This window comes from Pituophis catenifer, unplaced genomic scaffold (genome assembly GCF_029215685.1).
Source record: "Pituophis catenifer annectens isolate HBS135680 unplaced genomic scaffold, rPitCat1.0.hap2 SCAF_2, whole genome shotgun sequence".
Lineage (NCBI taxonomy): Eukaryota > Metazoa > Chordata > Lepidosauria > Squamata > Colubridae > Pituophis > Pituophis catenifer.
Window position 1 is genome coordinate 159,887,208 of NW_027256882.1, and position 19,142 is coordinate 159,906,349.

The window sequence follows — 19,142 nt, forward strand, 5'->3', positions numbered from 1 at the left end:
TCCTTTACATTTTGTTTTGCCTTTATGTTCTTTTCATTGTGATAATGCTGTATTTAAAGAGGATATTTAAGTGTAAAAGCAAATAAATGCGTAAACTTACATGAAGCGAATTTTGTTCTCAAAATTGTAGCCGCCTTCTATTCAGTTACAGACCAGTGTGCATGCACATTTTCTGGTATTTTTCACAGCTGCTTTTAACCAAAGTGCAACATATGATTAATACTTGCAGAGTCTGCATTTGTGAAACAATCCTTTGTCTAAAGGAACTAAACAGTATCAAAGTATGTACAATGTTTCATCATAATGGAGAGATTCTGCATTGGATCATAGTAGATATCACCTTTCAAGGTAGTTTTTGCAGTTTGGCTTAATTTTGATTTGTGACAAGTTATCAATTTATCTCATAGTGAAACCTTATGGAAAAATCTTTTCACGCATCACATCCAAGGTTTTTATTCCCTTGCATAGATGTTATTTCAAAAAGACTGATCATATTACTTGGACTGAAGTGCACACAACAAAGACTTGGGTCATGAACTTAGTAGTCACTAGTTATTTTATAGGGGAAAACAACTATTCATAGTTTGAGTGTTTCCAGTAATTTATGACTCAAGCTCAGATACTCAAGGGGAGTCACAATAGTGATATATTAACAGAATGACTTCAGAACTCCACAATTAAAAGATCGATGCATTTTTTTTAATGTTAGCCATCTTTTAATGGTAAACATTTATCTTTCAAGTAAAATACATATAATATATACATTTCTCACACATTTTATGATTAGCTCAAATACAGACTTCCTCAATTTACACATGCCATCCAGAATTCCAGATTCTGGTATACTACATGCAGTCTTTTTTTTTTTAATCCACCTCTTTCTCCCCCCCCCACCTCTAAATGATTTTTCAAGTCTGCTACACTTCATAATAATAATAAAAAAACCTGCAAATCTTATGGCTCCTGAGAGACCAAGATTGAGTCTTCCCTTTTGATAGGAATGACCAGTGCTATCTCAGCTGTGCCTTCCCAGTCTTTTGCTGGCTTGGGTCTTTACCATTAAGTCCTGCAAAATATGTGTGTGTGTGTGTTAATTATAATACACCTAGATAGAGAGAGGCTTTAGCTTCAATACTGACCTAACATTTCCATCCTAGTCCCTCTAACAATTGCAGCTGGAGAGAGAAATAGTGTCCCTGGAACATTTCAAGACAAAAGGGATGGAAGAAACAAACAAACATTAAGACATGTGGATCTCCCTCCCTCCCTCCCTCCGCCCCCCCCCCCCCCGCCCCTTAGCTGGCAAGACTGAAATCACAGAAAGTGGTAGGTGACTCTGTGTATTTGGCAAAACAAACATATATATATATATATGTATATATCTCTTTGCACCACTTCCTGGCCATTATGAAACAAACTTCATTGTAGCCGTTTGAGGCAGTAGAGTGTCTTTCCAACCGAAGATTTTGCCTCAAGCATTATTAGCAAGACTTTGGACTGACAAGTCTGAACAGACATACATTATACTCTGACAATCTAAGAAAGGGGTCTGTGAGGTCATAACTGAACTAGGCTTAAATTGCAAAGTTAGTGAAATATACAGCAGAGGTATTTTGTTGTGCTATCTTAGCAATTGTCTTCACTCAAAACAGCCAGTGGGGAAATTTCTATTCGTATTGCAATGTTTCTTCTAGTGCCAACTCTACACTAACAAATTCACTGAAGTTTCTTCTGCTGGATTCTTGCCTCCCAACCCACCCACCCACCCACCCCCTTCTTTTTTCTGAGTCAATGAAAAGAAAATGTATTCCCCTTTCTGGTTCACTCTTCAGTCAATATACAGTATATATTCAATAATCCAGAAGGGGCTGTTTCCGGTTAGCTCTTAGAGGAACGAGTGAAGTTGATAGAAAGTAAGACCATCGCGTGTGCCAAGAGTGAAGTCTCAGAGTCTGAAAAGATAATAGCTTTCTATTTCACTGGATTATATTCACAAACATTTTAACACTAACTTTGAATTGCAAAGAGCTTTTTCTGACATATAGAAATAGGAAGGAGACAATTCTCAATCCCTTCTGAAAGATCAGCAAGACTTACCTTTAAAAATAAATTATTTCAGTTCAGAAGGTTAAACACAAATTTTATTTTTGCTATGTTTTTATAGCTAAGAACTTCATTAGTTTTACTAATCTTTCCTGGTATTGCAGTCTAAGCATTTTTCTATTTATAACCATCTTCTCTGTGGCCCCTCCTTGCAATGCATCTGTCTGCTTGTTTCTGTTAACTTTCTGTAGCAGCATCACAGCTTCTGACACGACAAATTCCCACCACAATTTGATACTCGTTACACAGAGAAATGGCCGATGTTGCCCCAGGGTAGCTGTGGAGTGTGTATGTCAAGAAATAAAATGTGATACGTTTCAATCCTCTGCATAACTAAGCCTACAGAAGTATTAGTTGTGTATTTTTCAGCCAACCTTTATTTTTTGTTTTGTATATTCCTCCCCTTTAATAACCTTAAAATTGTAAATGACTGGAATTCATCTCTTTGAGTTTGCATTGCCACATGAAGTATCACACACACAAAAACTTAACATGTATTGAGTTCCCTTTTTTAAAAATCGCAATTATAAGTTTAAATAAAACATGGAGAATTAAAAATGATCAGAGAACATATTAATGAGAAAGGAGGGCATAAAAGACCCTGAAATAAGCTCAGCTCTACTTAATTGGGTTCTTTGCTTGGGATTTTGATCTTTGAAGACTTTCATCTGGCCAAAAGCCTTAACATTTTATTAAAAATGGAAACTCAGATTTTCATTTTGTGTCATTTATTAAATTAAAGCAGCGAGAGCACTCAAAAGTGCAGGACATCACTTAGCCAGAGCTAAATGTTACAATGATCCATCCTAAATTATTATATACACAAAATTGAAACAGTTAGAGATGAGATAAAGCATTCCAAGAACTCAGCTGACAATATATATGAATGCAAGTAGTCCTCAAACTTACAGTCATTCATTCAGTTAGGATTTGAGGTTACAACGGCACTGAAAAAGTGATTTATGAGCAGTTCTCACATGACTGCCGTAGCATCCCCACGGCCACTTGATCAAAATTCAAGTGTTTGACAACTGTGCTTGACAGTTGCACTGACCTGGGGTCATGTGATCATTTGTAACCGTCCCAGCTGGCTTCTGACAAGCAAAGTCAATGGGGAAGCCAGATTCACTTAATGACAGCATGATTCGCTTAGCAACTATGGCAAAAAAGTAATGAAACGGGGCACAATTAAACTTTCTTGCTTAGCAACAGAAGTTGTGGGCTTCATTATGGTTGTAAGTCAAGGACTATCTACATTACCTATATAATTAAATATTGGGGATTGTTGGAGGAGAATCCCCATTTTCCACCCCAATCTTCCAACTTCTTTCGGAGTTGCTTGTTCAATGCCTGACGTTTACCACTGCAAAGAAGTTTTCCTGACTTGAACTCCAGGAAATTAAGGTTTTTACCCCAGATAGTACCAAGCTAATATCCCAAAGAAATTCTCTTCTGTTGTGTAGTATACAATATTATTTAAAGTGTTTTCTATAGGTAATCCTGGGTTAAAAACCACTAATTCAGCAACCATTCAAAGTTACAAAAGTGCTGAAATGAGTCAGCTTACGACCAGTCACTATTTTGGCTGTCCCAGCATCTCTGTACTTTCTCACTATAAACTTGGTGCTTGGCAACCCGTCTCACGTTAATGATAGTTGCAGCACCCCTAGTCACATGATCATTTGCAACCTTTCCCATGGCTTCCCACAAGCGACTCCATTGACTTTAATGGAGAAGCCAACAGGGAAGATTGCAAGTTGCTAGGGTAAGTCTCCTCCATTCGGCAGTAGCCAACCACACTGGGTTGGCACTGCACCGGCCACCCGTGTGCACACTCCTCCCCATAGCAGCAGCCACTTTTGCCACCCACGCAACCTTCTCCAGCTGCCACTTAGCTGCCCACTGAACTGTTTGTGAACTACCTGGAACTTGCAACTTCCTGTCCGCTTCCCCATTGACTCTGGTTGCTGGAAACCCACATGAAGTTGTGAGGAGGTCCTTGCTTAACAATGGCAACAGGCTTACCGGGATTGCCTTTGTTAAGTAATGTGGTCACATGACATTGCTTTATGACATTACTTAGCGATGGAAATTCCTATCTCAAATATTGTTGAGGACTACTATGGTATGTCACTATGGTATGGTTTATGACCAAGTACAGTTTGTGACACAATAACTCAGCAATAATATTTTTTTAATTATTAAGAGATTCTGCTTTAATATTCTTCGCTTATCTATGGTTAGCTCCCTTTTAGGTTTTATTTCTACAGACACCTAGTTAGGCAGAGAGGAGTGGATGTGCGTTTTGATGTGAGAAATTTTCCAGAATAGTTATAATACTAATCCTCCTTCCAATAGTTCAGCCAATCTTACCTCTTAGTGAACAGGAGAGTGATAGCCACTGGTTCAACCAGCGCCTACTATCAGCTGGATCAAGATGAACGGAATTCAAGCCACGGGTATAGCATGCCTGCAAAAAATCAGAGGAACCCCTTGGAATGCAGCGAGATGCCTTCATGTCACAAAGAATCATTGAATCCAAGAAACAGCTGTGTTGGTGTTACATATAAGAGGCATATAACTCTCAGTTGCAAACACCCCCAAATATTTGGAGCATGGCTTTTTGCATTTTGAATTTTACTGATATTTTTGACAGGAGCTAAAAATCAATACGTTTAGGGCCATTGGGTGAAGGAGCTAATTCCTCTAAATGTGTCCATTTGCCTAGAGCTGTGATGGCGAACCTATGGCACGCGTGCCAGAGATGGCATGCACGCCGTGACCCCAGCTCAGCTCCACCGTGTTTCTCGCCGTCATTTGCAGGGAAACAGAAAGTTCCCTGCAAACAACGAAAGAAAAAGATTTCACCTCTTGCAGAGCTGCCGGTGTTGGAATGTCCCGCCTCCCGCCAGCCAGCTGCTTTTCAGGTCTGCTGCGCATGCACGCCCACCTTGTAGTTTGGGCATGCACACGCACCCAGTTTGGGCACTTGGTGTCTGAAAGGTTCACCACCACTGGCCTAGAGCATTAATGTATCCCCTCTCAGCTGCGAAGATAGGGAGGCATCCCCCTCCATTCCACAGCATTCCTGTACAACTGAAAGCAAGGTAAGATAGTGCCCACAATTGTCCAACTTTGCTCACAATATGCTAAACTAATTTATACCTGGTTTGTTGAATAAGCCATCACATTATAGGTCATAGAAAGTCTATATTGGTTTTAAGACTGGTAACTCTGACTATTACTTGTGTGTAAACTGCCCAGCGCTTATGAGGGTTAAGGCAGAAGATGAATAATAATTAGTCCACAGTCAACCACAAGGCCACCTCATACGAATTTTTCTTACCACTTGCACTTCTTCATCCGTCAGCTGGCTTACTCCTAGTTTCACCATTGCCTGGTCCAGATAATACAACTCAGAGAGATGGCTCCTCAAGCGATTTCTCAGGAAGAAAGATGGCAAGCGAGGCGTCAGGAACAAAACGTGACTGAGAACTTTCTGAGGAAAACAAGGCAAAGGTAACATTAAAGTGCCCAAGGGCTTTCAGATCAAAATGCTTTACTGTGAATCTCCATTTCTGAAACATTTTAGCCTGTGGACAAGGCATTAGGGATGAACAATGATAGCAGATGCAATCGCATCCTGATTTAAATCCAACCCATTGCTGAATATGGAGTCTTAAGATTTGTAAGTAGGAAGAAACTTGGGGTTTTTTTGGTTTTTCAAGCCTTTTAGGCAAAGCACATGACCAGAAAGAGGAAATGTTAGTTAACAGATTCATCAGGGACAATGAAGGCTTTTAAGCAGTTATCCAGTTTCATTCCTTTTTTAATGATAATTTTATTAAAGTTATAAAAATATACAAGTGAAAATAAATATAGGAAAATGGGGAAGGGGAAGAAGGGAGAGAGAAAATTGGGGATAAGGAACAACCCCTCCCCCCCAAAAAAAAGAATTAACTTCCAACTCTTTTCCGTGCAGTAGAATAAAAGCATTACAGCCTCTGCTAGCCATTTCTTTAACAAGAAATTTATCTATCGGCACGAACCCCAAATATTGGGCAGATATTTTGAAAGCTAGGCAGTGGAAGAGGGTAGAGATGGGAGAAACACCCAGACTGAATTGCCAGGATGTAGATGCAGATAGAGATAAAGATCCAATAGAGGAATATGGGAGGCAAGTCAAAAAAAGAATAAGAATCAAAGTACTGAACGGGCAAGAGACGATGGATAGAAAGGAAAGGGTTTTTTCTTTCTTTCCCTTCTCTTTTAGAATGGTGGCATGATTAGAAGTTAGGTAGAAATAAGAGAATGGGGGAACATTTGTATATATACACACAAGTCTTGGTGTATTCAGGCCTTTTCCCATGTAAGATTGAGAATATCTTGGCGACGTTTCGACAATTCGTCATCTTCAGGCTGGTGTCTTCAGCTTTGTGCTTGTGCAAGCAAAGTGTAATCGGAGATGCCGTCGCTCTATAAATACTGGTGGGGAGGTGTGGATGCTGGCTTTGTTGTTGTAAGCGGGTTGGTTGGCTGTGTTGTTACATCTCGATTAGTAGATGGAGTTGATGTTTGCAGATTAGTCGGCTGTTTCGTAACATCCTGTGTGCCCGAGGTTCTAGATGTGTGCCCATTAGCTGTTTGTGTTGTAACGACCTGGGTAACGGTCCTGGGAAAGGCTGATGGGCACACATCTAGGACCTTGGCACACAGGATGTTACGAAACAGCCGACTAAATCTGCAAACATCAACTCCATCTACCAATCAAGATGTAACAACACAGCCAACCAACCCGCTTACAACAACAAAGCCAGCACTCCCCACCTCCCCCACCAGTATTTATAGAGAAACGGCATCTCCGATCACACTTTGCTCGCACAAGCACAAAGCCGAAGACACCAGCCTGAAGATGACGAGTGAGACCTCATTGAAACGTCGCCAAGATACTCTCAATCTTACATGGGGAAAAGACCCGAATACACCAAGACTTACATACCTGTACCCGTGAAAATCTATGAAAACATATATATATATATACCTTTATATAATGAAACAAAAGCAATAATAAAATGGGAAAACTAGAGATTGAATGATGGTATTATTAAATACGTTTAAAATTGTGATTGGCACTGGAATATATTGAAACTGAGCAAATAAATAATGAAAGAACATACCTTAATATAAACGTGTATTACTATCAGAATCATATAAATTTGATGATTGTAAAGAATATGATTAGAATAATCTTGTATGGTTAAATAATATTGTGATTGGTATTAGAACTGTGTATTGAAATATTGAATAATGAAATAATGAATAATTGTATCATAATACAAATAGATGCAAAGAATGAAATATGGCAGGTAAATTAAAAATGAACAGAATTCAAAGCACCAAAGTGGGCGAGAGATGTTGGATAGAAAGAAAACATCATTTAATATAAGGGTGACATGATTAAAAGTCAGAATAGAGACAGAAATAAGAGAAAGGGGGAATATTAGTATACAAATTTTTACATAATAAAATAAAAGCAGTAACAAGAGGGAAGTTTAGAAATTGAATGGGAGTATTATTATGTATGTTTAAACAATATGGTGATTGGCATTAGAACAATATATTGAAACATGGAATAATTTAATAATGAAAGATTATAACAATATAAATGTGTATTATTATTAGAAATACATAAGCTGGATGAATGTAACAACTATGATTAATATTATTAGTTTTATCTGTATTAAAATGTATGACACCCAGGTGCCACACTGTTCACGCATTGATATGTATATGTAAAATAAAATAAAAAACTTGGGGAAAAAAACCCAAGAAATTTATTTAATTAGCAAATTCCAAAGTCAAAGTTTCATTTTTTTCCTGTCTCAAGCACAAAATTTAGAAACTGTTTCCAAGTACAAACAAAGTTAGATGTATTCTTTTCTTTGATTAAAGCCAATTTTATTCCTTAAAAGGCACCTACCACATGCTGAACCGTGAGCTGTTGGATACCAAAGGGATGCCCCACAAATAAACTCCTCACAGCTTTAAGCTCCGTTACATCTGGATGAAATCCTTTCTGAACCTTGAAGATTAAGAAACAGAAAAGCAATTTTTCCCAAGTATAAAGTAGGACCTGATCCCGTGCACAACTAAGCCAACTACCACAAGTGTTTAATACAGCCACCCACCAGGCTTTACTATATGCCAATTTTACCTTATTGCATCAGAAAATGTGAATATTAAACTCTTCCCAACACCTTGCCAAAACAGTCAACTGGTATCTCCCTACAATTGTGGTATGTAAGGCTACATGCAAATAAGAATTTGCTTATTTGTTTCTTTCCACTATAATATATGCAGACATTATTTTATAAAGCATTATGAGTGCATCTGCACAGTGTCTTTTCAACAGTGTCAAACCACTAAATAACTGAAACATTCTTACACTTTTGCCTACAGGAGATGAAGTATATAGGATGGTCTATGCACTTGACCATAGACTCGCCTGCATGCATATTAATGGAAAAATGTATCATATATAACAGCAACTTCTAGAAGTGTTTCACTTCTAATTATAATTATAATGAAGTGAAATATAATTCACTTCATTATATTTTAGAAAAGATGCCGGGCATTGATTCTCTGGTTTTGTTCACATATTGCATAAGATGTGGTCTACATGTTCCTAATTTAGCACAATTTCTTTACCCAATTATTGCAAGAGTGTACAGTAAGTAGTCCTCAACTTACAATTGTTTAGTGACCATTTTAAGTTACAGTGGCATTGAAACAAATGACCGGTTTTCACACTTACAACCATTGCAGAATCCCTACAGTCACATGATCAAAATCCGGGCACTTGGCAACTGGAATGTATTTTATGAGAGTCGCCCTGTCTGGGAGTCATGTGTTCACCACTGTAACCTCAGCCGGCTTCTGACAAACAAAATCAATGGAGAAGCCAGGTTCTCTTAACAACTGTAGTGATTCACTTAACAACTGTGGCAAAATGGTAGTAGACTGGGACAAAACTCACTTAACAGCCTCACTTAGCAAGGGAAATTTTCAGCTCAATTGTGGCGGTAAGTCAAGGACTACCTGCATTGCACTATAAAATATAGTAATTTAGTAAAACATAATTAATCAAAGAATGGCTTAGTGTATGTGAACTATGTTATGTCAAGAAAAAGAATTAAAAGTTAAACTTCTTTTAAAAGGCAGTTCACAAAAAAGAAAAAGTCGTGTTTTTTTTTAAGAATAACACTTTAAAATATCCAGGATTGCTTCTTTGTCAATGAAGAAAGAAGTACCTTTTCGCAGAGGTATAGCATCCGCTGGCGAAGCTGAGGATCATCTGGGAAGTGAGACAGATGTGTTAGACCATCAATCACTTCAGTATATGCCTCCCTCCTCATATTGTGGTAAGTGTTCAGAAACTCAGCTTGTTGTTCAGGAGTCCAGAAGTGGCGTATTAAGAGCTGTCTTGGGAATAAATACCTTGGGAAGGAGAAATTGTTTGGAAGAAGTGACTTATTTCTAAACCAAGACAACTAACAAATACAAATTTAGGAATACGTGTATTATACGTTTACAATCAAATTTAGGCCAAGGAAACCTAAATGTTGCAACAGGAAATGGATTTTACAGCTTCCACCCACAGTGAAAGCTTTTACTTAAGATAATTTCCACTAAGGGAAGAAGAAAACAGCAGTCTGGCAAGTGTAACCATGGCGCTGACATCCTGAATTCCTATGGAACTCTTCTTTTGGAAATTTAGCCAGGTCTTGTTAAAAGCCAAGTTTTAAGTTATCTTCATAGGACTGCTGAAAATGTACTTAAGAAAAAGAAACATGATATCTTATGTTGTCAATATATCCAATAAAATTTCTTCTATCAAATAGTATCTGACCTGCAAATACATACAACTTTCCTCAGTCTTGGAAAATTCCAGTCTTTGGAATTCTCTTCCCAGATGCCATAATTTAGGTGCCAGGCCAGATTTACCTTGATGATTCCATTAATAGTAAATGTGATTCTTATTTGTCTCTTGTTCTTCTTTGCGGTTTTATTACTTCTTTGTTTTCCAATGTATTTCTTTTAATATTTTTTTGTAAGCCATCTTGCACTCATGAAAAGTGGGTGGAAGCAGTGGTGGCTTGCTACCGATTTGCCCCGGGTTGGGCGAACCGGTAGCAGCGGTGGCAGGAGGCTCCGCCCATCCGCTTCTGCACAAGCACAGAAATGTTGAGCGCCCACGCGCCAACCAGTAGTAACAGGTTTTGAAACCCGCCCCTGGGAGGAAGGTTTAATAAATACACCAGTTCTGTTCTTGTGCAATATATATATTCCATATTCTATGCTGGCAATCACAGGCTTTATCAGTATTGGCCTTTAATCATATTTTAGTTCAAATCTGCTATAGCTAATCATGTCCTGTTTTCTTTTCGGAAATGAAAACCTACAATGTTTTTGCAAGCCCAAGCTGCCTTGCCATCCAAGGCATATTGGGCCGGTAAAAGTAAGAACAAATTCACCCTATTTGTGCTTCTTTTTCCTTCTTTTATTATGAAGAAACAGGGCAGGAGAAATGCCAACTGAGATAGTGTTTTTGCCCGTACAACTTTTTTTTCCCCGTTAAACATTTCGCAATCTTTCAATTTGTCCTTTAAAAAAAAAAAGGTGAGCATTTTAAAGCATTTAGTTTATATCGGAAGACGGGAGAGAGGGCAAAAAGGCTGTATCCCAGTAAATCTTAAGGATCTAGATAAAGACAAAATTCTACTTACATAAGCAAAAGAACTAAATAGTTGGCGAAGGGTGGAAGAGAGAGAATCCCAACAGGAATGGCTTTAATAAGATCCCTGCGAAACTAGAGGAACAGTGCATAGTTACTATTATTGTCAATTGCCAGAGACCCCCTTAACAATGCAGGAAACCAGTTTTACAATTGGTCAGTTTTTGCTTCTTTAGCCTTTTAAAGTTATTGTAATTCCTTTACAAACTTTATACTCTTACAGTGGCTATAGTTACAATATTGATATTAGTTTACCTCTAGATTTTAGTGATAGTGTTTTTGTATTTCATGGTAGTTACTTTAACTTCATAAATTCTACAATTTTACCCAAATTCTCTCTCTTATGTTCACTTTTGTCTTTCAAAACATACCCTTAGTAGTCTTGATATCATGATGTCATATAGTTTGTGCTAGAGATCAAATTTTAGTCAATTCTTTTAGCATATAGGCCAGGGGTCCACAAACTCGTTAGCTCATTGATTGATGAAGTTTCAGATTGTTCACTGATCCCAAACATTTATTATATGAAAACTCAAGCCGACTGTCATTGGCAAGTGACCATCCAACCTTAAGTAACAATGTCTTACCACTAGCTTAATAACCTTCAGGACTAGAAATGGCACGGAACTCTATACAGACCTCAGAAAATTGACTTTCCATCATTTATTGATCACCTATTAATCCCCAGCTATTTACCGACTTCCTTTTGATCCCCAGCTATTTATCAACCCTTTGGACAGTCCCAGAAGCTCTTGGGGGGTTGATAATGACCACTTTGAGGAGCCCCGGGTTACACTACTAACACAATGGGATGGCTTTCATTTTATTTTTTAATATTATACTGTATTATGCCGATTGATGACTGAAATAAAGAGACTATTTATTTCTACTGCATAGTTGTTAGGGTTGCAATAGACAAATGTGAAAGTCCGATAGTAGGATAAAGAAAAGATTAAACGACTGAGATTGGACTTCTGAGAGAGGTATGGCAAACTGAAGACGACTCTGGGAAAGCAGAGTTGATGATTGTGGCACGGACCAAGGAATGGTGAGTAGACCAGTTCTTTGGAATGTCTCCAGACAAGGAGAGGATGGGAGATGACCCACATATGCTCTGGATGGTTGCCCCTCACAAGGAGACCGCAAGACAGTGGTCTTCTGCAGGTTTGACCACTGGGAGATGAAGGGATTAGGCAGTGATGGCTAACCTTTTTGCTGTTGCGTGCTGAAAGCGTGCACGCCTGCCCGCACCCATAATGCAATGTGTGCATGACCTCCCCCGCGTGCCCCACCCCCTGCACATGCATGCGCGATCCCCCCCATCCTCCCCATGCACATGCGCTCCCCCTGCACTCCGTTTGAGGCCTAGTAGGCCTCCCTGCAGCCTCCTGGGAGCAAAAACAGGCCGGGGGGGCATGCCGCACCCCCCTGCACCCCATTTTGGGCCTAGTAAGCCTCCCTGCCCTTACAACCCATAATGCAATGCGCGCATTGTTGAGGGTAAAATTGCCCTCTGCAAAGTGGTGCAACGGACCAGACAGCGAATAGATACGTCACTTAGCAAAACACACAGATACGCACAGACTCTGAACGTTGTAAGAAAATAAACAGTCTTTACTTGTAGTAAAAACAAACTTGGCTTCTCAAAACAAAGATAACACTTCTTCAAATAATCACGGTTCAACACAAAAAACATAGTTTGCTTACAATTCCAGTTCTCTTCAGTAACACAGACACAGTTCCTTTCAGCAGTTCAACCTTCTAATAGCAGGAGCAGGAGCAAAAGTGACTGAACGTCCTGCCTTCTTTTATGTCTGCTTAGCACAGCCAATTAGTCATCTTGTAGCAGTTAAAGTTACAGAACATAGTTTTCTATATATTATCTACCCAACCGTAGGATAAGCATCCAACACGCATGACCCCCCTATGCTTCCCCACACATGCGCGTGCATATCCCGCATGTGCCTCACTCCCCACGCATGCACGGCAGAGACCCAAAGATCAGCTGGCTGGTGGGAGGCGCGCACACATGCACAGTGGAACTGAGCTGGGGCAACGGCTCACGTGCCCACAGAGAGGGCTCTGCGGCCACCTGTGGCACGCATGCCGTAGGTTCACCATCACAGGATTAGGCCATTTTGCTCATAGCTAGAACAGAGTCATTAAAAGGACATTAGGTTCTCAAGCCTCATTTTCTAATATCTTTCAGAAATTATCTATTAATTATCTGAAAGCTATTAGAGACTCCTGCATATGAGTATTGTCCATGGCACATAATTATTCACTCATTATTGTAAATCATGATTAATTTAACCAAGATTTATTTAAAAAGCCATAACTATTTGGATTCACGCAATACAGGAAGTCCATGACAATTGGGACTGGAATCTCGATTGTTCAACGATGAGGACATTGAGATGCCCACATGACTGTTTCACTCAATGTCTGCAATCACAGCACTCCCAGTTATGGTCATTAAGCAAACTCCTGGGTTGTTAAGATCATGGAGAGAGAGAGTTGCCCGCTGAGCTCAACTCCTCTCCATTTGCATGTAAGTGAAAACAGGTTGCCAAGCACCCAGATCACAATAATGTTACCATTGGGTGGGGGTGGGGGGTGGGGGTGGGTGGGAGGAGAGGGAATGTTGTTGCACGTTTTATGACAGATCTGCTCCACTATATATGATCTGAATGGTGAATAGGACACAAGATTATATGGTAGGTCGGATTTTCACTTGGTGCATTGTGTGAACATAAATCACTGTGGGTTTTAAGTCACAGTTTATGCCTGATGGTTATGCCAGGAATCTAGGTCAGCCCTGAGGCCGTATGTCATGACTTCCTTGCCCTAATTTCAAAATTCTGTGCAAAAATCAGTCCAGGCCTCTGATAAGAATTGTCAATTGTTTTTCTCCAGCTTTGGAAAAATGTAAGATTGTGTCAGGAAATAACTGTTAGAAAAATGGATGGCTTTATATTTGTTTTAACTCTAGCCCCATCTGCTGCTTGTTTTTTCTCTAATCACAAGACAGACTCCAGATTATTGCTGAATTAATGGAGCCTTAGAAAGGGGGGGGGGGGGAATGCTTATTTCTGATCATTTCAAAAAAGGATCATCTGTAAAACAACATTATATCAAACTAAAGCAAACATGTTTCCAGCATAGATATATTTCTCATTACCTCAAGTAGATCATTTTTGTTAAAATCCTTGAACGTAGAAGCAAAAAGTGTACTAGATATGTACTATGTAAGGTAATTCCTCGTGTATGAATAAAGATGGTTGTTGAAGTGCAGGAACTAGATACTGCCTAAAATTAACCTGTTAATTCCAACATCTAGTGCAATTTAAGCATCAGAAAGTCAACAGGAAAGAGAAAACATGGAATATAAACCAACCTGTCTTAGTCTCTCCATTTCTCTGTAAGGAAGTTGATGGAACTGGATATTTTTATTTGACATGTCTGCCTTTATTCTTCTTATTTCTTTTGCTTCTGAAAAGAAAACCTGTAAGCCTGAACAGAACATATAAGTATTTTTAGATTTCACTTCCACTTTTTTATTGTGTATTTCATATATTTATTTTAATCTGAAAATATCACTACCCATTCCCTTCTAGGTTACAGTTCCTTGTCTCAAAGGTGTTTTTTCAAAAGGCAACTGGATTGTTTTTTTTTTCCTTGAGGAAAAAGAAGAAAACGTTTCGCTTCTCATCCAAGAAGGTTCATCAATTGGAAGCTTCTTGGATGAGAAGCAAAATGTTTTCTTCTTCTTCCTCAAGAAAACAGTCCAATTGCCTTTTGAAAAAGCACCTTTGAGACAACCATAACCTGGATGACTGAGAATCACCAAAGACATACAGTTCCTTGTGTTCATTGATTTCAGGGCCCACTTTGACTGTCTTTGCTCAATTTCTAAACAATCTTGGTCATATAAGTGTTTCCCCCCTGATTTAATGGTATTAGGGCATGCCATAGAAACGCAGACTAGTAGCATTGATAATAGTCTTCATAGCATAAGCTTCTTCAGCCCTCTTGTAAGGTATCCTATATTTATACTATTTATCACTATTTTCTTAGAAGGAATGAGAGAAAACTGTTCTGAAATAAGGAGACATTCAGCTATGCTGGCTATTCTTATACATGTTCTTTCCTTTTTTTGTCATTCTGCAAAACCCACTGCTTTCATAAAAGAAATTTACACACACACACACACCTTCATTCAGAATGTCAGCATATTGTTCATATGTTAATCTCTTCCTCCTCAAATCAAACTCCAGACTAATTCAGATGTAATGGAAAACACTTCTTTATTAAAAAGAACTGTGGGAAGCCTTAAGCTCACTTATTCTTTCTTCTCTATTTCCCTCTTCCTCTAGGAATTAACAAACAACAATTACCTAAGACTTCTGAGCTTAAAGATGTTCCTGAGAACATGTCAGGATCAAATTGTAATTTCAAATAAGACTCTTGAAACCTTATAATGAACTGTTCCACTTAAATTGGAAGGATGCATTTTTAGTATTTTCCTTGTAAATCTAAAAGAACTGGGAAGGGGAGGAACAAGCATGAGAATCTTTCATTATACTGGAATTGGGTATATTTATCTGGAATTCTGCACATATGATCAATTTATAATTAATATAAGCGCTTGTTTCCCAAATTTCAGTTTAGTGTGCAGAATAGTATGCAGAAACACTCCATTTTCAGTTTGAAACGGTTGTTTTACATACACAAAGTTATTTTGATTAAGTTTTGAGACGCTTCAAAAAAGCAAGAACTGTTTTATTTATTTATTATTACATTTATTTGCCGCCCATCTCATTTCAAAGTAATTCTGTTAGACACCCTTCCATCGGTGCAATTCATTTCAAACCTGAAACAGGATATTTCAATTTAAAACATTTTGCATACTACCAAAATTAAGACATATGTTCCTGGGTTGCCTTTTCACTGAAATTATAAACTATATTTTTAAATGAAAACCCACCTTTTAAAAATGTTGAATATAGCTGATAGAAACGTGGGAAATTCCTTTCCAAATATCTTTCATACTTCTGATTCAGGTATTTGATTTTTGAAACCAAAACAGAGGTAAGCTTGTTTGAATTTGCTTTTGAAGAAAAATGGCACACTGGAAGTCTGAAAGGACATCCAAATTCAGCACTTGTATTGTCATGTATCTCTTTTATGCTGTTTAGCGCACACAGAAACAACTTTCATATTGTAGTTATAACAGAATAATGTAGAACAGCTATCTCTGACTGATGTTTCAAACAGCACAGCTTAATATTAGTATTTTATGCCCACAATGAAAAAAAAATGTTGGAACACATTTTCATAGAACTTATACATAAGTCAAGTTCCTAATTTTATTAATAAAGCAAAATAACACTGAAGTCTAGTTGCAAAGGTTAAGACCTATGCTCAACAAAAATGCAAAATGTGTATCTTGTTAATCAGATGCTGTGATTCATTTAATATGGTTTTAATATATTGCTATCAGGAAAACATCCAATTTATTTTAAAAAATCATTATAAACCACACCCAGCTAAAAAAAAAATTGTAAATTAATTTTACTTTCATCAGCTAGTGTGGTAAACCTCCTTTTTTGAAAAATGTTGTGACAAGTGCTAGGATAATGAGAGAATCAATGGTAATCATTCTACCTTCCGCTAACCTTGAAACAAGACAGACATTTTGGATTTAAAGCAATCTTGGCAGGAGGAACAGATTTTCTTCCAAGTAAGAGATCAAGTATTCTTTCCAAAGCCAAACTGTAAATATATGTTCATGTTTTATAGACTGTGCAAAATGACACGAAATGCACCACTTTAGACTGCTAACTCATGAGGCAAATTTAAAACACCATCTTCTTTTGCCTTAAATCTCTGAACATAGAAAACTTATCATGTTATCACAAAACAAATGTGAGAATATCCTTAGTTATAAGTAATATTTCAGTTTTAGAAGTGTTTTCCTTTTGCTGGCAATAATCACATCAGTGAAATGAAGCATTCAAAAATGACATTCTCTCCATCTGAAAAAATCCCCAAATAAAGCCTTATTTTTGGTTAATCGCTACTAAAGAAATAATGTTCTAAAGTGGAAGGCAGAGAGTGTGTGTTTACTTGGCTTGGTTTGAAAATAGCATGTTGTAAAAATCCAGTCATTGCAATATATTCAATAAACAAGTGTTAAAGAAAACATGACATAACAAAATGTATAACCCACCCAGAGTGTATTTACTTCGGACTGTTTGAGTTCATACAGTTCAAACATCTTTCCTTTACCATTTGTCTTCCAGGTGGACTGAACTACATCTACCATTATCTCACAGCATATTCATAGAATCCAAGACTTGAAAGGGGCTGTTTAGGTCACTGACCCTCAACCCGGTGCTGACTGGAGAACTCCAAATTAAAATATCCCAAAATAGCTGCCTAAGAACCAGCTTGATGTATAACGATTAAGGCATCAGGCTATAGATGGGAAGACTGAGTTTTAATTCTGCCTAGGCACAAAGCCAGCTGGGGGACCTTGGGCAATCACGGTCCCTCAGTCCTAGGAAACAAGCAAACTATTTCGGAAACTACCCAAGCTGTGTAGCCTTTGTTTTGAACACATCCAGCAAAACGGAGCCCACCTGCCCTCTAAGAATTGGTTCCCCTGTTGGATAGTAATTATCCCAATGGTGAAACTCAATTTTTTTTACTACTGGTTCTGTGGGCGTGGCTTGGTGGGCGTGACAGGGGAAGGATACTGCAAAATCTCTATTCCCACCCCACTCTGGAGCCAACCAGAGGTGGTATTTGCTGGTTCTCCGAACTACTCAAAATTTCCGCTACCGGTTCTCCAGAACCTGTCAGAACCTGCTGGATTTCACCCCTGAATTATCCTCAGAATGTTGTTCTAACGTTCAAGCAGCATCTCCCGTCCTCTAACTTAACCCCTTTAATTCTGTATGTTGTATAAGTAGTCCTCGACTTACGATCACAGTTGAGCCCAAAATTTCTGTTGCTAAGCGAGACATCTGCTAAGTGAGGTTTGCCCCATTTTTACGATCTTTCTTGCCACAACTGCTTAAGCGAGTCACTGCAGTTGATCAGTTGATAACCTGGTTGTTAAGTGAATCTGGCTTCCCCCTTGACTTTGCTCGTCAGGAGGTCACAAAAGGAGATCACATGACCATGCTGGGACACGGCAACGGCCATAAATACAAGCCCGTTGCCAAGCCTCTGAACTTTGATCACGTGATGATCGAGGATGCTGCAAAGGTGGTAACTGTGAAAAACGGCCGTAAGTCACTTTTTCTCAGGGCACGTTCTAACTTTGAACGGTCACTAAACGAACTGTTGCAAGTTGAGGACTACCTGTACTTCGGAGCCGAAGAAAACAAAGTCACCGAGACCTCCCGCTCAGACATCCCAAGGATGCGATGGACTGCCGCCTTAGCCATCTTCTCTCTAGGCTGCACATGGCACAGCAGCTCTCCCTCTTCATAGGATCACCCTCGCTTGCCCTCCTCCTCTAAGCCTCCGCCTTCTTCCTTGCAACCCTTAAAGGATAATCGGGGCAGAATTTCTGTCGGTGGAGATTAAGCGATACGGAGCAGAACCATTTGCACCCACCGTCTCTGGCTGAGAACTTAATCTGGTTACTTTTGCAAGGGGGCACTCAAAGTGCTATTATCTTCCCTCGCCTCCAGCACGAAGGGGCCGGGCACGCAGCTTCCCACCACCACCACCACCCCGTGCATGGAAGTCCGGGAAGAGACATAAGGAAGGGGATGCAAACGGCGGCTGCCGCCATGCCTCTCTCTCCCTCTCTCTCTCCGGTAGCAGAAGCCGGCGTGCCTCCCTGCCCAGATTCTCACCTTAGGACCGGCCACGGGGGAGGCTCTGGCGGGCGTAAAGCCCGGTGAAGGGAAGCAATGGGTACTGGAGGTCGGCGAAGTCCTAAACGCAAGCCGCAGCCGCCAGGGCGGCAGCAACAACGCCGGCCGGATAGCAGCAGGAGAAGCAGCGCCATGCCCGCCGAAAGAGGCGAAAGAGCCCCCCCCCTCCAGGTCTTCCGGGGCGGCTGCGCTCAGCTGCCCGGGTACCTCACGTGACAACTACGGGCGGAAGAAGCGGCTACGGAAAGAGAAAGTAACCATGTGCCCCCTCGGCATCATGAACACATGTCGCCAAGGAGCAACCAGGACTTACTTACTTTTTCTTTCTTTCTTTCTTTCTTTCTTTCTTT

The 19,142-nt window shown here is 39.4% G+C and overlaps 1 protein-coding gene across 1 annotated transcript; it reads right to left on the minus strand.

Moving 5' to 3' along the window:
- Nucleotides 1–741: 741 nt before the first annotated feature.
- Nucleotides 742–18,937, minus strand: LETMD1 (LETM1 domain containing 1). The gene is made up of 9 exons (XM_070937905.1): nt 18,772–18,937; nt 15,885–16,036; nt 14,295–14,410; nt 10,890–10,972; nt 9,414–9,600; nt 8,084–8,185; nt 5,450–5,602; nt 4,477–4,573; nt 742–1,066 (listed from the first exon to the last, which is right to left on the minus strand). Exons 1-9 carry the CDS (start codon nt 18,924–18,926, stop codon nt 1,011–1,013), a joined length of 1,101 nt encoding a protein of 366 aa, XP_070794006.1. The 5' UTR covers nt 18,927–18,937; the 3' UTR covers nt 742–1,010.
- Nucleotides 18,938–19,142: the final 205 nt, after the last annotated feature.

What these genes read in the sequence shown, in the direction of transcription:
- LETMD1 (XM_070937905.1), bottom strand. Translation starts at nt 18,926, where the DNA reads ATGGCGCTGCTTCTCCTGCTGCTATCCGGCCGGCGTTGTTGCTGCCGC. An exon ending in AAATGGAGAGACTAAGACAG is followed by an intron (nt 10,973 to 14,294) that starts GTTGGTTTATAT and finishes CTGTTCCTCTAG; the next exon opens with TTTCGCAGGGATCTTATTAA. An exon ending in AGCTCACGGTTCAGCATGTG is followed by an intron (nt 5,603 to 8,083) that starts GTAGGTGCCTTT and finishes TGTTTTCCTCAG; the next exon opens with AAAGTTCTCAGTCACGTTTT.